General features: G+C 32.8%; 2 protein-coding genes across 9 annotated transcripts in view; one reads left to right on the top strand and one right to left on the bottom strand.

Moving 5' to 3' along the window:
* Positions 1–2335: 2335 nt before the first annotated feature.
* PUB14 (plant U-box 14) lies at positions 2336–6841 on the top strand. The gene is made up of 4 exons (XM_028244070.2): positions 2336–3066; positions 4659–4775; positions 4889–5302; positions 5401–6841. Exons 1-4 carry the CDS (start codon positions 2788–2790, stop codon positions 6472–6474), a joined length of 1884 nt encoding a protein of 627 aa, XP_028099871.2. The 5' UTR covers positions 2336–2787; the 3' UTR covers positions 6475–6841.
* Positions 6842–10070: 3229 nt separating this feature from the next.
* The window catches only part of ATVPS33 (Sec1/munc18-like (SM) proteins superfamily), a 16333-nt gene continuing 12207 nt past the window's right edge, over positions 10071–14196 (bottom strand). For 3 of the 8 annotated variants that reach the window (XR_014337776.1, XM_028244067.2, XM_028244069.2), the window contains 5 exons: positions 14047–14127; positions 12702–12759; positions 12518–12579; positions 11920–12013; positions 10071–10433 (listed from right to left, as the gene is read on the bottom strand). Coding sequence is in view for 2 of the 8 variants with exons in the window: in XM_028244067.2 (XP_028099868.1) it covers positions 10344–10433; positions 11920–12013; positions 12518–12579; positions 12702–12759; positions 14047–14127 (385 nt within the window). In the remaining 6 variants the exon portion in view is untranslated. Of the gene's footprint in view, positions 10434–11919; positions 12014–12517; positions 12580–12701; positions 13386–14046 lie in introns of all 8 variants that reach the window. The other 5 variants (XR_014337778.1, XR_003642284.2, XR_014337775.1 and 2 more) reach the window with 4 other exon arrangements.

Genomic DNA, 14196 nt, shown 5'->3' with positions numbered 1-14196 from the left:
AATAATTATCTAGAAGTTAGGAAAAAAATGCTTACTCTCTGATTATCAATTTTAAATTTATAATAAATTGTACCAAACAAGCAAAATGGGGTGGGGGCATAGATTTTAGAAGAAATTACATTTCAATGCATATTTTAAAAAAAAATAAATTAAATCAGTGATAAGTTTTATGAGCTTTTTAGACTTTAGATGCCTTGAAGAATGTCTTAAAGCTTGCATATTTCTATTAAAAAAGAGCAGTGTTATATCTATTTAAAACTTTATTAACAAGCTTACTAAAAGATATTCATGTCCAAATATCATTAGATGTTTAAAGTTTTTTTTTTTTTTTTTTTTTTGATAACCAAACACATTTGACCACTTGTATTTTTAATAAGATTATCAAAATGTGTATAATTATTTTTTAAAAAACAACCTTAACCTTTTCAATTTTTTATTTTTAATTTTATTTTGTGGCTTCCAAGAAACCACGAAGAAAAAATAACAAGTGATATTTGGAAGGACACCAAGGATATTTATCTGTCTGCATCAAGTCATTTCCCAAAATGTTATTGGCTACAAATTAAAGATGATTCTGCCATGTAACTTGCCTTTCAAAGTAAATAATTATGATGAGAACAACGATACATCTAAATTAAATTGTCATTTTGGGCATGAACTTATAAGGCAATATAATTTTATAAAAAAATATTATTATATAAAAAAAATTAATACAAAATAATATAATAAATATTGATTAATCAGTAAAATAACCTATCAAAATAGTTTTTTTCATTGATAAAGTGACTTAATTTTTTTAAAATTGTTATCACAACATTTTGAGCATAAAATTTAGAGTCGTACTATGTACACGAAAGAATCGAACACAAAATACATATATGTGAAATAAAAAAAAATCCACATCTATAATTATGAATATGTTCACATCTATAATTACAAATATTAATCTCATATATATACATTTTGTATCCAATAACTTATGTGCACATAGGCATTGTGAAAAAATTATATAAAATTTTTATAATAGGAGACTTTTCCTTTACAAAATGCAAAGGTAACAAGTCAAAGAAAACAAAAAGAAAATTATTTGCGAGCTTCCATTTGCACCCTAGTCAAAATGACAAAAAAGTAGTTGGCTTTGAAAAGAAGAAATATATATACATAAAAGTATTTTGGGTACCTCATTCATCATCCGACCTAATATTTATTTTTTCTCTTCTCTTCCTACTTTTATCACTTTACATTTTTATACACAACCTTAACCCAACTCTATTTGTTTTAATCTATTATTATTGCATTCTATTTTATATTAAAATTAACAATGGGTAATAAAAAAGATGTTTCCAAACAATTTTTTATAGAGAAAGTAAGTTTTTAATTATTATTCATCATTTTTCGTAGATTGATTTTCTTAATTGATTCGGAATTAAGTATCCGAACAAAATTTTGTTCGGCAGTGAGTATCCATATGAAACAACTGGAACCAATTTTCTTATGTTCGACACTGAGTATTGGAACAAATTTCATAGGTTCGGAATAAAGTATTTGAACAAATATATTTTGATTCACTGAGTAGGGGACCTTCATCTCTGATGAACTCAGAATTTCTCTTCCTCGCTTAGAATTCTAGAGATTCCAAAGTTGGTTTTTTTTTTTTTTTTTTTAACGCAAATGTGGTTTGATATTGTTCTTCTGTTTATAGGTAATGGGGTGTACAAAGTAGATTTGGATAAGATTTTTTGGGTTAGAATAGATATTGGCCTTATTTGGAAAATTGGCTATTTTAGTAGCTATTTTAGTTTTTAATTATTTTAGTAGATTAAAATTTTTGTGTTTAAGAAGATTGTTAAATTTTTTTGTAGTTGAATGTGATATTTGCGAAAAAAAAAATGAAATGATTATGAATTTGATGTGACATTTTATTTTATTGACTATTTTAACCTATTTTATCTTTTTGTGAATTTTAATTTAAAAAATTAAATTTTAACATTTGCCAAATAAAGATATTATTTAGAGTGCTCAAACTAATAGAAAATAAAATTTCAAATTTATTATTAATGTGCTGAAAGCAATGGGAGGCCCAACCTATTTTTTTTTTTGAGAAAAATTAGGAATCATGAAAAAACTTTCATGAAAATGATCATGAAAAATTTATGACCCTTGAATTATCTTGATTACTGTGTTGTGCTTTATTTTAAGTGTAATCCAAAGGTTATGAATCTTTCATGATTATTTTCATGAAAATTTTTTCATGATACCTAACATTACTTCTTTTTTTTTTAAGGTGCAAGGAGAAGCTCCCCAACTTATTTAATTTGGTCACTTTGTCTTCTCTTTCCTTCCTGCTTCCTGTTACAAAAGAAACATTTATAACTATTTTATAATTAAATTCTATTATTAATAATTAATCCAAGACTTTAACAACTTTATGAAATTTCAAATTTCTCTCTCACCCTCTCTCCATCCTTTTCTTCTTATTTTGTATACACATAAGAACAACTTCATCTCTACATGCACTCCATATCTTCACCTCCATTTTCTCTGTCATCTACCTTGAAATTCACTTAATTCTCTCACCTGGATCTCTTCCCTTACCCTCAAAAACCCTAAATTCAGGGCTTCAATTCTCTTCTAAGAACCTTTTCACACCCAAGGAGTTTTAGGTGAATCAATTCGACCCACAAAAACCCATCAAAATTCGACCAATTCTCTCATTTAGGTATCTCCCAATTGGCTTCAAATCTCCAATTCTAAGGGTTTTCTAGAGAGCTCTAGCTGGGAACAATAATGGGTCCTGTGGACGATTCAAAGAACGCGTTGGTGAGTCAACTCGTTATGGCCATAAGGGATGTTTCTGGGTTTCCAGATTGCAGGAACGCCTCGAAGAAGATGTACAACAATTTGGTTCGGAGAGTGAAGCTGTTGAGCCCTCTGTTTGAGGAATTGAAGGACAGCGAAGACGAGCTCGGAGCCGAAGAGATTCGAGGTTTCGAGTCGTTGAAGGTCGCTTTGGATTCGGCTAGAGAGCTTCTCCGATCTATCAATGAAGGCAGCAAGCTCTTTCAGGTACTTTCTAGATTCTGTTTAATTTGTTTTTCCTGTTTTTTCGTTTTGATTGTAGTTGTGTTGATTTGATTGTGATTGGTGCTGAAAGTGGTTGTTTGGTTGTTGAGAAAGTAGTAGAGGAGAAGAAAGAAAATCCATACATACCCATCATGATTCGAGTTACCGCGGCGCAACATGGTTAGGAGGCGGCCTAGCACTTGGCGTGGGTCGGATTCTCCCTCACTACGCAAGTCTTAACTTAAGCGGAATTTGTATGAAGAGATTAGTGCAAGTGCCAGGTTATAGTTCGGAATAAATAACAGGGCATCTTGATAATCTCGACTTAGGCATTAACTTGGACGTGCGGAAAATATGAGGATTTTCTGTACTTAAAAAAAAAAAATCATGGTTCTAGTTGTTTTGCTTTGTTAGAAAGATAAACAATCACTTTGTTTGGTTTTAGAATTTCCTTTTTAAAAAAAGATTGAGTTCTTAATTTTTCGTTTTTTTTTTTTTTTTGTTTTCAGTAACATTTTTTAATTTTTGAAGTAATTTTTTAAATTTTTAAATACACTTAATATAAATACATTTAAAATATATAATATTTGTAGACATTTTTTTATATAAAAATATATATATATATATATATATATTGTATATTTTCGTATTCTTGTATATTTATTAATTTTTAAAAATATTTTTTAAAAAATATTTTACTAAGTACATTTACATATACATAGGCCAGGTGCATTTAAAAATTAAAAAAAAAATTACTTAAAATATTTTTAAAAAACTCACTAAAATTTTTTTTTTTAAAAATACGAAAAATAAAAATTCAATTTTCTAAAAATTTGAGTTCAAAAATTGGAACCAAACATGATTAATAAAACCGTTTTAGGACTTGTTCAATTGCACAGGTTGGGTTTTTTCTTTTTCCTCTAGTTTCCTGGAAACTGAAAGCTTTATGTGAAATTCTGAACCAAACTTTAAAAATAAAAAAATAAAAAAAATGAAAGAGAAAAGAGAGAGACAAGATTAGCTTAAAGCAAGCTGTATTTTTTCGATTTGAAAACCAGTTTCTAGACAAATGATCTACAGGTATAATGCAGTTTCTGAGGTAATTTTTTTAAGGTTGAATTGCTTTATGAATAGACTGCAGGTATATTACGCAATTTTCCTCGTGGCCGCTTTGGCATTGTAATCTGAGGCTTTTGTTGAACTTGGAGATTTGCATTGTCTTCATCTTTACTTTAATCAAGCTTTGTAAGAGACGTGTTGGATGTTGGGTGTGTCGGATATTGGTTAGCTAGAGGGCAATCTCAAAACCTGTTGTTACTCTCTATGAACAAAATAACCACCCTAAGTAGTTGGAATGTATGTCTTTGCCAAGCCAAGGGATATAGAATTTTTATGTTTGCATTCGGCTTTAGAATTACATTTTCTGTTTCTTTTTTTTTAACATTCAACGGACTATGGGTCTTTTGATATCTATAATAACAATTAACCTTTGACCATTTGCATTTCTGGTTATGTTATGTCATTGTCTTGCAAACCAAAGTCTCTTGTTTAATTAAGTTTTTGGTTTAAGGTAAGCTGTACTTTCCATGTCACAGGCTCTGAAATTGAACAAGATTGCCAGTGACTTCCACCAAGTGACAGAGCAAATTGAAGAAGCATTGAGCCAGATTCCTTATAATAAACTTGATATGTCAGAGGAAGTTAGAGAACAGGTACTTTAGAACCAATAATGTTTTTTGTAGAAAACAATTCCACAACTATCCGTGCTTTTATTTTTGTCTATTTTTTACTGACTGCAGGTACTACATGTTTTAATTTCTTTCAGATTGAACTCGTGCACGCTCAATTCCGAAGAGCTAAAGCAAGAATGGACACGCATGAACTACTACTGGAGATGGATTTAGATTTGGCGCAGAAGGAGAAAGACCTAGACCCCGCAATATTAAAAAGGCTTTCAGAGAAGCTCCATCTCATGACTATAAATGATCTGAAGAAAGAGTCGCTTGCTATCCACGATATGGCCATCTCATGTGATGCAGCTCCTGGGGACTCTTTTCAGAAGGTGTCGTTTCTGTTTCAGAAGATCAAGGATTTTGTAGTGATTGGAAACCCCGACACTGATACCTCTGAGGTTGAAGAGGTCTCGATTAAGCACCGGTCTACTGTTATCCCAGATGACTTCCGGTGCCCAATATCTCTTGAACTGATGAAAGATCCTGTTATTGTCTCCACTGGACAGGTATAAACTACAAGTCCCTTAACAGTTGAGCTTGTATTTGCATTGATAGCCATTAGCTGCCTATTCATACAACAATTTTTTTTTGCTTCGTTTTGCAGACATATGAAAGATCGTGCATTCAAAAATGGCTTGATGCAGGGCACAAGAAGTGCCCCAAGACGCAGCAGACTCTGTTGCACACAGCCCTAACACCCAACTATGTTTTGAAGAGTTTAATTGCTTTGTGGTGTGAGAGCAATGGTGTTGAGTTGCCCAAAAGGCAAGGGAATTGTGGAAGCAAGAAAACAGGAGGCAGTGGTTCGGACTGTGATCGGGCTGCTATTAACGCCTTGATTCATAAACTTGCAAATGGGAATCCAGAACATCAAAGAGCTGCTGCAGGGGAGCTTCGATTGTTGGCAAAGAGAAATGCCGATAACAGAGTATGTATTGCCGAGGCGGGAGCTATTCCACTTCTCGTAAAACTACTATCCTCCACCGATTCACGGACCCAAGAACATGCTGTTACAGCACTGCTCAACCTTTCCATAAATGAGGCTAACAAAGGAACAATTGTAAAGGCAGGCGCTGTACCCGATATAGTAGATGTCTTAAAAAATGGAAGCATGGAAGGAAGAGAAAATGCGGCAGCAACCCTTTTTAGTTTATCGGTTTTAGATGAGAACAAGGTAGCAATTGGAGCCGCTGGGGCTATCCCGGCTCTTATTGATTTGCTCTGTCAGGGGACTCCAAGAGGAAAGAAGGACGCTGCCACAGCTATTTTTAATCTTTCGATCTATCAAGGTAACAAAGTGAGGGCTGTGAGGGCGGGGATTGTGGCACCACTGATGGGGTTCCTCAAAGACGCCGGGGGTGGAATGGAGGATGAGGCACTAGCGCTACTTGCCATACTGGCGACCCATCAAGAAGGGAAAATCGCAATTGGTCAGACCGAGCCAGTCCCAGTTTTGGTGGAGGTGATAAGGACTGGTTCGCCACGTAACCGCGAGAATGCTGCCGCTGTTTTATGGTCATTGTGTACAGGTGATGTGGAGTATTTGAAAATAGCAAAGGAGCTCGGGGTAGAAGAGACATTGAAAGAACTTTCGGAGAATGGCACCGATAGGGCTAAGAGAAAAGCAGCAAGTGTTCTAGAACTCCTCCAACGAGCTGACGTTGTAACGGAACCATAAAGTTCAGGTGAAATGTTTTCAGGCCTATATTATTAAAATTACGTAATTTATAGTAGATAACGGAACGTTGTACCAGAAGATTAGGGATTTATGGGCTTTTTTTCTGTACAGAAGGATATATATATATATATGGTGGAAGTGGGTATTTTGATAGCTTGAATGTGTTGGAAGTAGAAAATGCTCTGTGAGTAGTGTTTGACATGGTATGTGTAAGACATTATGAGGAAGTGAGAAAATCTCCATTGAAAGTGAGAAATTTCTGATTATTATTACCTAGATTAGGTCTTCTGCAGCCAGGTACTGCATTACTTTTGTTAATTTTCAAGCTGGTTTCGGAATAACAGAATTGTTTTTGTATTGTTGTGAAGATGAGCCTAATGAAAGAAAAACAATACATATATATATATATATATATTTTTTTTTTTTTGCGACATGTACTTTCTTGTGCTTGAAATTAGTGATTTGGTCAAAAGATGTAATTATACTTTAAATTAAAATGTCACATGCTTTAGTGGCACATGATTATATGTCAACTAGTTAGGAGGGTAACAAAGTCAAAACATTAAAAATTATCTAGTGCTTAGGTAAGTTTGATTGTTGGATTAATTTTAGAATTTGGTCAGAATTAGGGAAGATCAATGTTGTTAATACAGTACATTATGTATTTCTTTGTTTTACTTAAAGACTTCTATAACAGTTACTTATTTGGAAATATTATTCATTTTTATTTATTTTTTTAATTTTACTCCACTTCCTATTATTTTTAAAAAATTTTAGAGAAATTTGGTCAAAACTCTTCCATTAGACCCTTGTTTAGTGAAAATGACAGTCTAATTTGTTTTGCTTTATAAATCCCTTAAGGAGAAAACACATAATTAAGTAAGGACAAAGTAAAATATATTCTTTTTTTTTTCTTGGACAATATTGTCAAAGTGACATGTTACTGTGAACCAAAGTAACATATTACTGTAAATCAGAGTACCATGTTACTATCAGACAGAGTAACATGTCAAACAGAATAACATTACTGTTACTATTTACATTAATTTCGACGGTAATATTTTTTTTTTTTTTAAGAATTTCATAGTCAACACGGATTTTATTTGATAGATTTTGATGAGAGAATTTTAAAAATATTAATTTTATTAAAAATCGACATCTATATCAAAAGTTATATTATTTTAAAATTTAATATTTTGATAATAATGATATGTGTTGAACTTTCAAGAAAAAACTTTTTGTATTTATCCTTAATACATTAAAGTTTTATTATGAAAGAGTTTTGACCAAATCTCCCAAGTTTTAACTAGGAGTTCTCAGCGGATATTCCGATCCGTCCAAACTGACCAAACCAAATCAATCCGTCGCATTTTAGACAGATGTGTAATGACGAACAGAGACGGTTGCGGATTTTTTTTTTTGTCCAATCCGTCTAGTTTTGGACGGATGGCGGATTTGAGTTTCCTTTGGCCACAACTGAACTATCAAACCTAGAGTACACCTAATAATTTGTAAGACTTTGTGTTTTCAATTTGTTTAGATATTTTATTTGTGTTTTTAATTAAAAAAAAGTTTAGATATTCTGTTGTGTTTTCACTTTGAAAATCCTTTTATCAAATGGCAAGTGTTGATATTTGATATTTTTGTGTGAAAAATATAAGGTTTGGTTTTGTCATTTTTTAAAAAAAATCAAATTAAATAGTTTTTGAATAAAAAAAAAGTAATGAAATAGTTTTGATAATGTATGATTTTCTTATATGTATTTATTATTGGTATTTGACAATTTATTTGATAATCTCTTGATTATCTTGAGTTTGATTGTTATATAAAAAAAAAAAAAAAAAAAAAAAATTGTTGAAAAGTTGTATTATGTTCAAAATTTGTAAAAGTTTAAACTGCCAAACTAATTCACATCTATCCGTCAAACTGTCAATCTGCTCAATCCGCATCCACTAATCTGGCAGACGAATGCGGATTGATTTTTTTCCAATTTGTCAATCCGGCAAACAGATAGCGGATTAAAGATTTCCCGGCTACAACCAAACCGCAAGCATCCCTAATTTCAACTTCAAATTTTCTTTTACTAAATAATAATTATGTGATACAATTCGGAATTACTAAAGTATAATTTTGGAATGGTAAATTTATTATTACTAAATTTTTATTTTATTTTATTTTATTTTTATTTTTTTGAGAAGGTTTTAGTATTTACAACACAATTCTACAATCTACTTAAGGAAATGGAAGCAACGAGACTCAAAATCCAAATCTTGTATTTAAAAAGGGTACTTACCACTTACATTGTATTTGGTTAGGGAATTTGGAGAGGAATTTAAAAAGGAAAAGAGAAAAGGTGTGTGAAACTATATGAAATATAAGTATATTTTATTCACATTTCACCTATCTTTTCTATTTCCTTTTCCAAATCTCCCCTCAAATCTTTCAATCAAACACAGCATTAGACTACCTTTGTCTCATTTATTTTTAAACCTTTGAGTGGGATAACCTTTGAGTGGGATAGGATTTAGAGTTTAAACACAATTGGTTTGAAAATTGGATCGATGTTCAAGAGGGTACTCGAGTGTTTCAAAGGATCTTGTTTTTTTTCTCAAATTAGGTTTGTGAATTTAAGAGTATGCCTCTTTGGTAGGTAAGTCGGTGTTGTCATGGCGTGCTATTGATGGAAAAAAATATCTTTGTTAGTTGGGTAAGCACAAGAAATGAGGGGTGATAAGATGATAATTATCATTTTGAACCTTGACCTTTATAGAGTATCATAGGGTCAATCTTGTACCCCCCATTAGTAATCTCATTAGTTCAAAGCCTACAAGATTTTTTGTTTTTTTTTTTTTTCACCAAAAAAAAAAAAAAAAAAAAAAATAGTCACGAGTCCAGAAGTTCAACAAATTGTTTCACCAACTTTGAAAACCAAGACATCTGACAGATTTGAAAACAAGAACAGATTGGTGGTGATGGCAGTGGTAAAATTTCATTCAAAAAATATTTTATATCTTTCAAAAAAATGACTTTTTTCCATCCAAAGAAATTTGTGTTTTTTATTCACCACAACAACATTTTTTATTAACTTTCATTTTTTGTTATATCAAACACCAATAAATGTTTAAAATATTTTTCACCAAAACAAGCGGAGTGCCGAGCATAAAAAGAGGTCCAACACATTAATACTACAATAATAGAACAAATTTTTGACAACATAACACAAAGGCAAGAAGGCCTGCCAAGTAAATATAATCAAAATTTATAACCTCTCAATGAGAATCTCATTTTCAAATTTTTATTCAAATTCATGATCCAAAAACCCAGCATTAATTGCAATGTTATCATTAGTAGTGCCTACCAAAAGTGTCAAAAAAATCCACCCATATTTCCCTTTTTCTTTCCATTTTCATCCTAAAATCCAAGATCCAAAACATAAAGGAAAAGAGAAGGGCACATGTGATTTTCACAGAGAAAAATTAGAGCTCTGTTTTAGACTCTGGGAAAGTACAATCCTAGCATTCAATCTTTAGAACATCAGAGAATAAAGACCAAATCAAATCTGAGAATGCTGCAGTTCAACAAGTGAATGCAATGAATGGGCGAAGAAATTTAGTCCGTGGCACTACAGAAAGTTAAAAAGACAGCACCACCCGATTCAATGTAAACCAAACATATACACAATAAGTACAAACCGGACACACTCCTCCAAAAGAACGGATGGAGCTACCAATTTGCTTTTGTACAACACCAACTTGTACTGAAAAAAACAAGAAGAGAAGTCACTCAGGAAACAATCAAAAATGGCACTGGTATAGCCACAAGGTATAGCCACAAAATTTGTCGATGAAAGAGACGAATCTTTGCAAAAGTCATCCCAAGTTTTCAATGAATGTTTCGGTTAAGGTATGGCCAGTGACGATTTTCGTGGTGCCAACAATCAAGTCGTACGCCATCCCTTCCTGCAAAAGACAAATTGCCAGTCGATGAAAAAGATGAACTGAGGCATCATTTCGTTGCACATACAAAAAGTAACTATTTGCAACTTTAAATGAAGACATTGTCTGGTGTAACCACATGGAACCAATAATAACACATCTGCATTGTAGCTCTTCTAACAGTCTAAACCCTCTTAACAGAACCCCTGAGGGGATAGCCTAGTTGGCAGTGGGTTTGCTCCTCACGTGCCTAACTCAGGTTTGACTCCTTCAGCCCCTCCCATTTGCCCAGATCATGCGATTCGTGGGTGTCGCTTGATCCTAGGGTTTACGCTCCTGGGGTGGGCCCAAAGGACCCTGCCTAGGACACAGTTCCCGGTTATCAAAAAAAATCTCAACAGAAATGCAGATGTAATTTGTTGGCAGAGGGGCAACAAAATCAACCCTACTGACTACAATTTACGTTTCTAAAGTTCAGTTACCTTGATATTAAGCTCATCAAAGTTTACCAGAAATGCCAAACTCGTTTGTATTTTAAAATGTATTTAATGGAAAACAAAGGTTGCGTTTGGTAGAGCTTTAGAATTATGATTTGAGAATAGAGTTGTATTTTAAGTTTGTGATTTTTGAAATTAGGATTTGAGTGTAGAAAATTTGATTGATTATGAGTTTTAAAAAGAGTTTGAATTGAATGATGTGACATATAACATTGAAAAGTGTGTGTTTTGAAGAGTGTTTTGAAAAGTGAGTGCGGAATTAATTTTCTAAAGCTGTAACCAAACAACACACTCAAACTAAAGGGTACAATTAAATTTCAAAAACTCTACCAAACAGAGCCAAAATCATTCCCTTATTACACGGCATTTGAAACGAAGACTCTCTCAATCATTTTGAGCAACTGAAAATGAGCCATCTTTCACATTCTCAGTTTGAGCAATTGTAAATGATTTTTAAGGTTGTCATCTCTTTCACCCCCTTGGTACCTCTTTGTCCTTCAAAATGAGTATTATCATGTCACTCTAAAAATAATTCAAGATTAAATTGGAAAAACTCAGAAACTTCCATGCGATTTATTTTGTCCCCAAAAGCACGTGATAAATGCATTATGTCAACATCAAAGAAAGCCTAATAATCACAGTTGAAGCAGAAATTATATGAACTAGAATATATAAGCAACAACTTGAACTCAGAACGGCTCACACATTTTATGATCTACAGTAACTAATATACCTACATAACTAATTTACTTATATATTTGTAGTTGTACAACAACATACATTAAAAAAATGGAACACTAGAAAACTTACTCTTTAATTCTACACACAAATGCTTTTACTTCAAACTAGATAGCCTGGAGGGATATGAAACTGCACTGTTTCACTATTTGAACTTCCTAGAGAACCCCAACGTGAATCTTATTCTAGATGATGCAACAAACAAAACAGATGATACAAATAAAATAAACCTCCAGTAGTTGATACAATGTGCAACTCGACAATAACTAACATACCTGAGCACTGAGAAAACGAAGTGCAGAAATCTCTGCACAAGTTACCCCTCCAATGAAAACAACTAACACTAGAGAGCGCCTTCCATCACCTACTCTGCAATATACTAAAAAATGTCACCAAAAAATGGGAAAAAGGTAAACTATTGCCATTTTTTGTTAAAAAAGAAATTGGACTAAAACTTCAGCTATTCAGATGCATTTTTACAACAAAAGTTCTATATTTTAGAGTAGAGAAGTAATTAAGGCTTTCAGATCTTGAGTAAACCACAGGTTCTCACCAGAAATTCTTGCGTAAGGTAGACATGACCAAAGATATGTACTAATAGTAAACCTAAGTCGAACTTTATAATCATAAGATTTTCATTCTACACTTGGGTAGAAAAAAAAATTCTGCTTTCAAGTTTCCAAACATTTTACACATCATATCTTCAGTCCTCAAACAAGTAGGCCTATTTAATTGAATCAATTTGTTGCATGGCAATGAGTTTATATCTTGCTACCCAAAAAATGATGCTAGAAAGAGAAGTGCAAGGAATAACGAACAATATGGCAATTTACGTAGCGGCCAAGAAATTAGGAATAAGTTATGGAAACACACTTGTCCATATTAGGAACAGCCCCTGGCAGATGGTTCAAAGACGAACTGCTTGCAAATCCACTCTGCAAAAAGTACACAACATATAAATAAATTAAAACATCAAAGCATTTAAAAGATGAGAAATTTAACAAGAAATATATACAACAAAGAAAAGGAAAGAGAAAAGGAAAGAAAAAACACTAACTCGCTTTGATTCTGAATGAGGTCCAGGCAACAACTTTAGTATTTCTTCTACAGGACGCCTGAAGGATCAAGTAGTCAGATATAAAAAAGAACTGTCCATACACCATTATGTTTACAATACAAAGGTTCAATTGAAGATATTAACCAAATGGAAAAATAGTGATGAACATTAGTTATGTTATGCCACATTAATTTTTAACAATATGCCCAAGATATGCAACCAGACCAAGCAAAAAGACAAGAAGATTTGTTTGATACTAATTTGACTCAACTGTCGGCACACAAACCTTGTACTGATTACTAATATCAGATTCTAATACGTTACCACTTGATACAGCTCAGCAAGGTGTAGGGGACACATTCAAAGTGACAATTTTGTTTTATCAAATAGCCTCTTAGCAATTATTTTACAATACAAATCACAAACATTATTTTACCTTGATACAGTTGTGTTCCTGTGCCATACCTTTTCAAGGTTAACATATTGGACATGTTCATGCCATCATGCCATGTAACGAGATGACTTACATCACATCTAGTTGTGTTTTGATATGGCTTGGCATTATAGCCCAATATAGGAGACACGTACAAAGGTGATGCACTTTGATTTGCAAAATAGCCTCTTAGCACTTGTGGTATGACATGAATCACTAACATTAGTCAATACGTCAAGGCAGTAGTGTTCCTGCACCATGACTTCTATTAGTTAACATCTTCGACATTTAGGGATAACTGGTGCTTAGGTTTTAATACAATAACCTTTCTAATCTTCTTGTTCAAATACATAGCAAAAGTTCCTCTAGACACTACGTCATCATATCCCGTCTTTAACCCCGTCAAACCTATGGGTTGAGGAGACCATACTTATCCAATAACGATTGTTTGGTTAGGTTTGGAACTCTTAGACTGAAAAGGATGACGAATCCTGAATGCCAAGTGAATTTCACAACTTCCTAAACTGAAATACAAAGCAAGCTAATTCATTCCAGAGATGAAAATACAAATCTTCTCAGTTCTATCCCTATGATAAATCAACACAAATTAAACTAAAAGATAAAGTATCAATCAATTGTATTGATTTCTTTTTCTAAGCTGAATACTTGGGACCTTATAGCCTACAGTGACAACGTAGGATGAAATTTAGCAGATCCTCCAAGCATAGAGGCTGCAAATATGAAACAGTATTTTTTCCCTATACATTCCAGAAACAGATAACAAGACAAAATTCTCTTCCAACGCTTAGAAGATTCATGGCTTTAAAGGAACACCAAAAGATAGCTATAGCAATCTGGCTTGTCCACAACAATCATCATTATCATATTGAGTACTAAAGAAATTAATCTCACCATCCAGATCGAACAGCATGCTGAACAAGGCGAATGCTGAGAGGTGCATATCCAGAGAAGACATAGGAAATATCATTTGGGCTGTCACATAAGCAAACCAATCCACAAGTTAAAAGAAAGACAGCAGTTAACGGTAGAGAACAAAATGAT

This window comes from Camellia sinensis, chromosome 8 (genome assembly GCF_055761805.1).
Source record: "Camellia sinensis isolate YWXY chromosome 8, ASM5576180v1, whole genome shotgun sequence".
NCBI lineage: Eukaryota > Viridiplantae > Streptophyta > Magnoliopsida > Ericales > Theaceae > Camellia > Camellia sinensis.
Note: the sequence above shows the minus strand (reverse complement) of the source record. Positions and strands in the feature narration are given on the sequence as shown.

Excerpts from the sequence above, each read along its gene's own strand:
- PUB14 (XM_028244070.2), top strand. The coding sequence starts at position 2,788 with ATGGGTCCTGTGGACGATTCAAAGAACGCGTTGGTGAGTCAACTCGTT. Across the intron at positions 3,067-4,658 it reads AAGGCAGCAAGCTCTTTCAG|GCTCTGAAATTGAACAAGAT; the intron begins GTACTTTCTAGA and ends TCCATGTCACAG. Across the intron at positions 4,776-4,888 it reads CAGAGGAAGTTAGAGAACAG|ATTGAACTCGTGCACGCTCA; the intron begins GTACTTTAGAAC and ends AATTTCTTTCAG.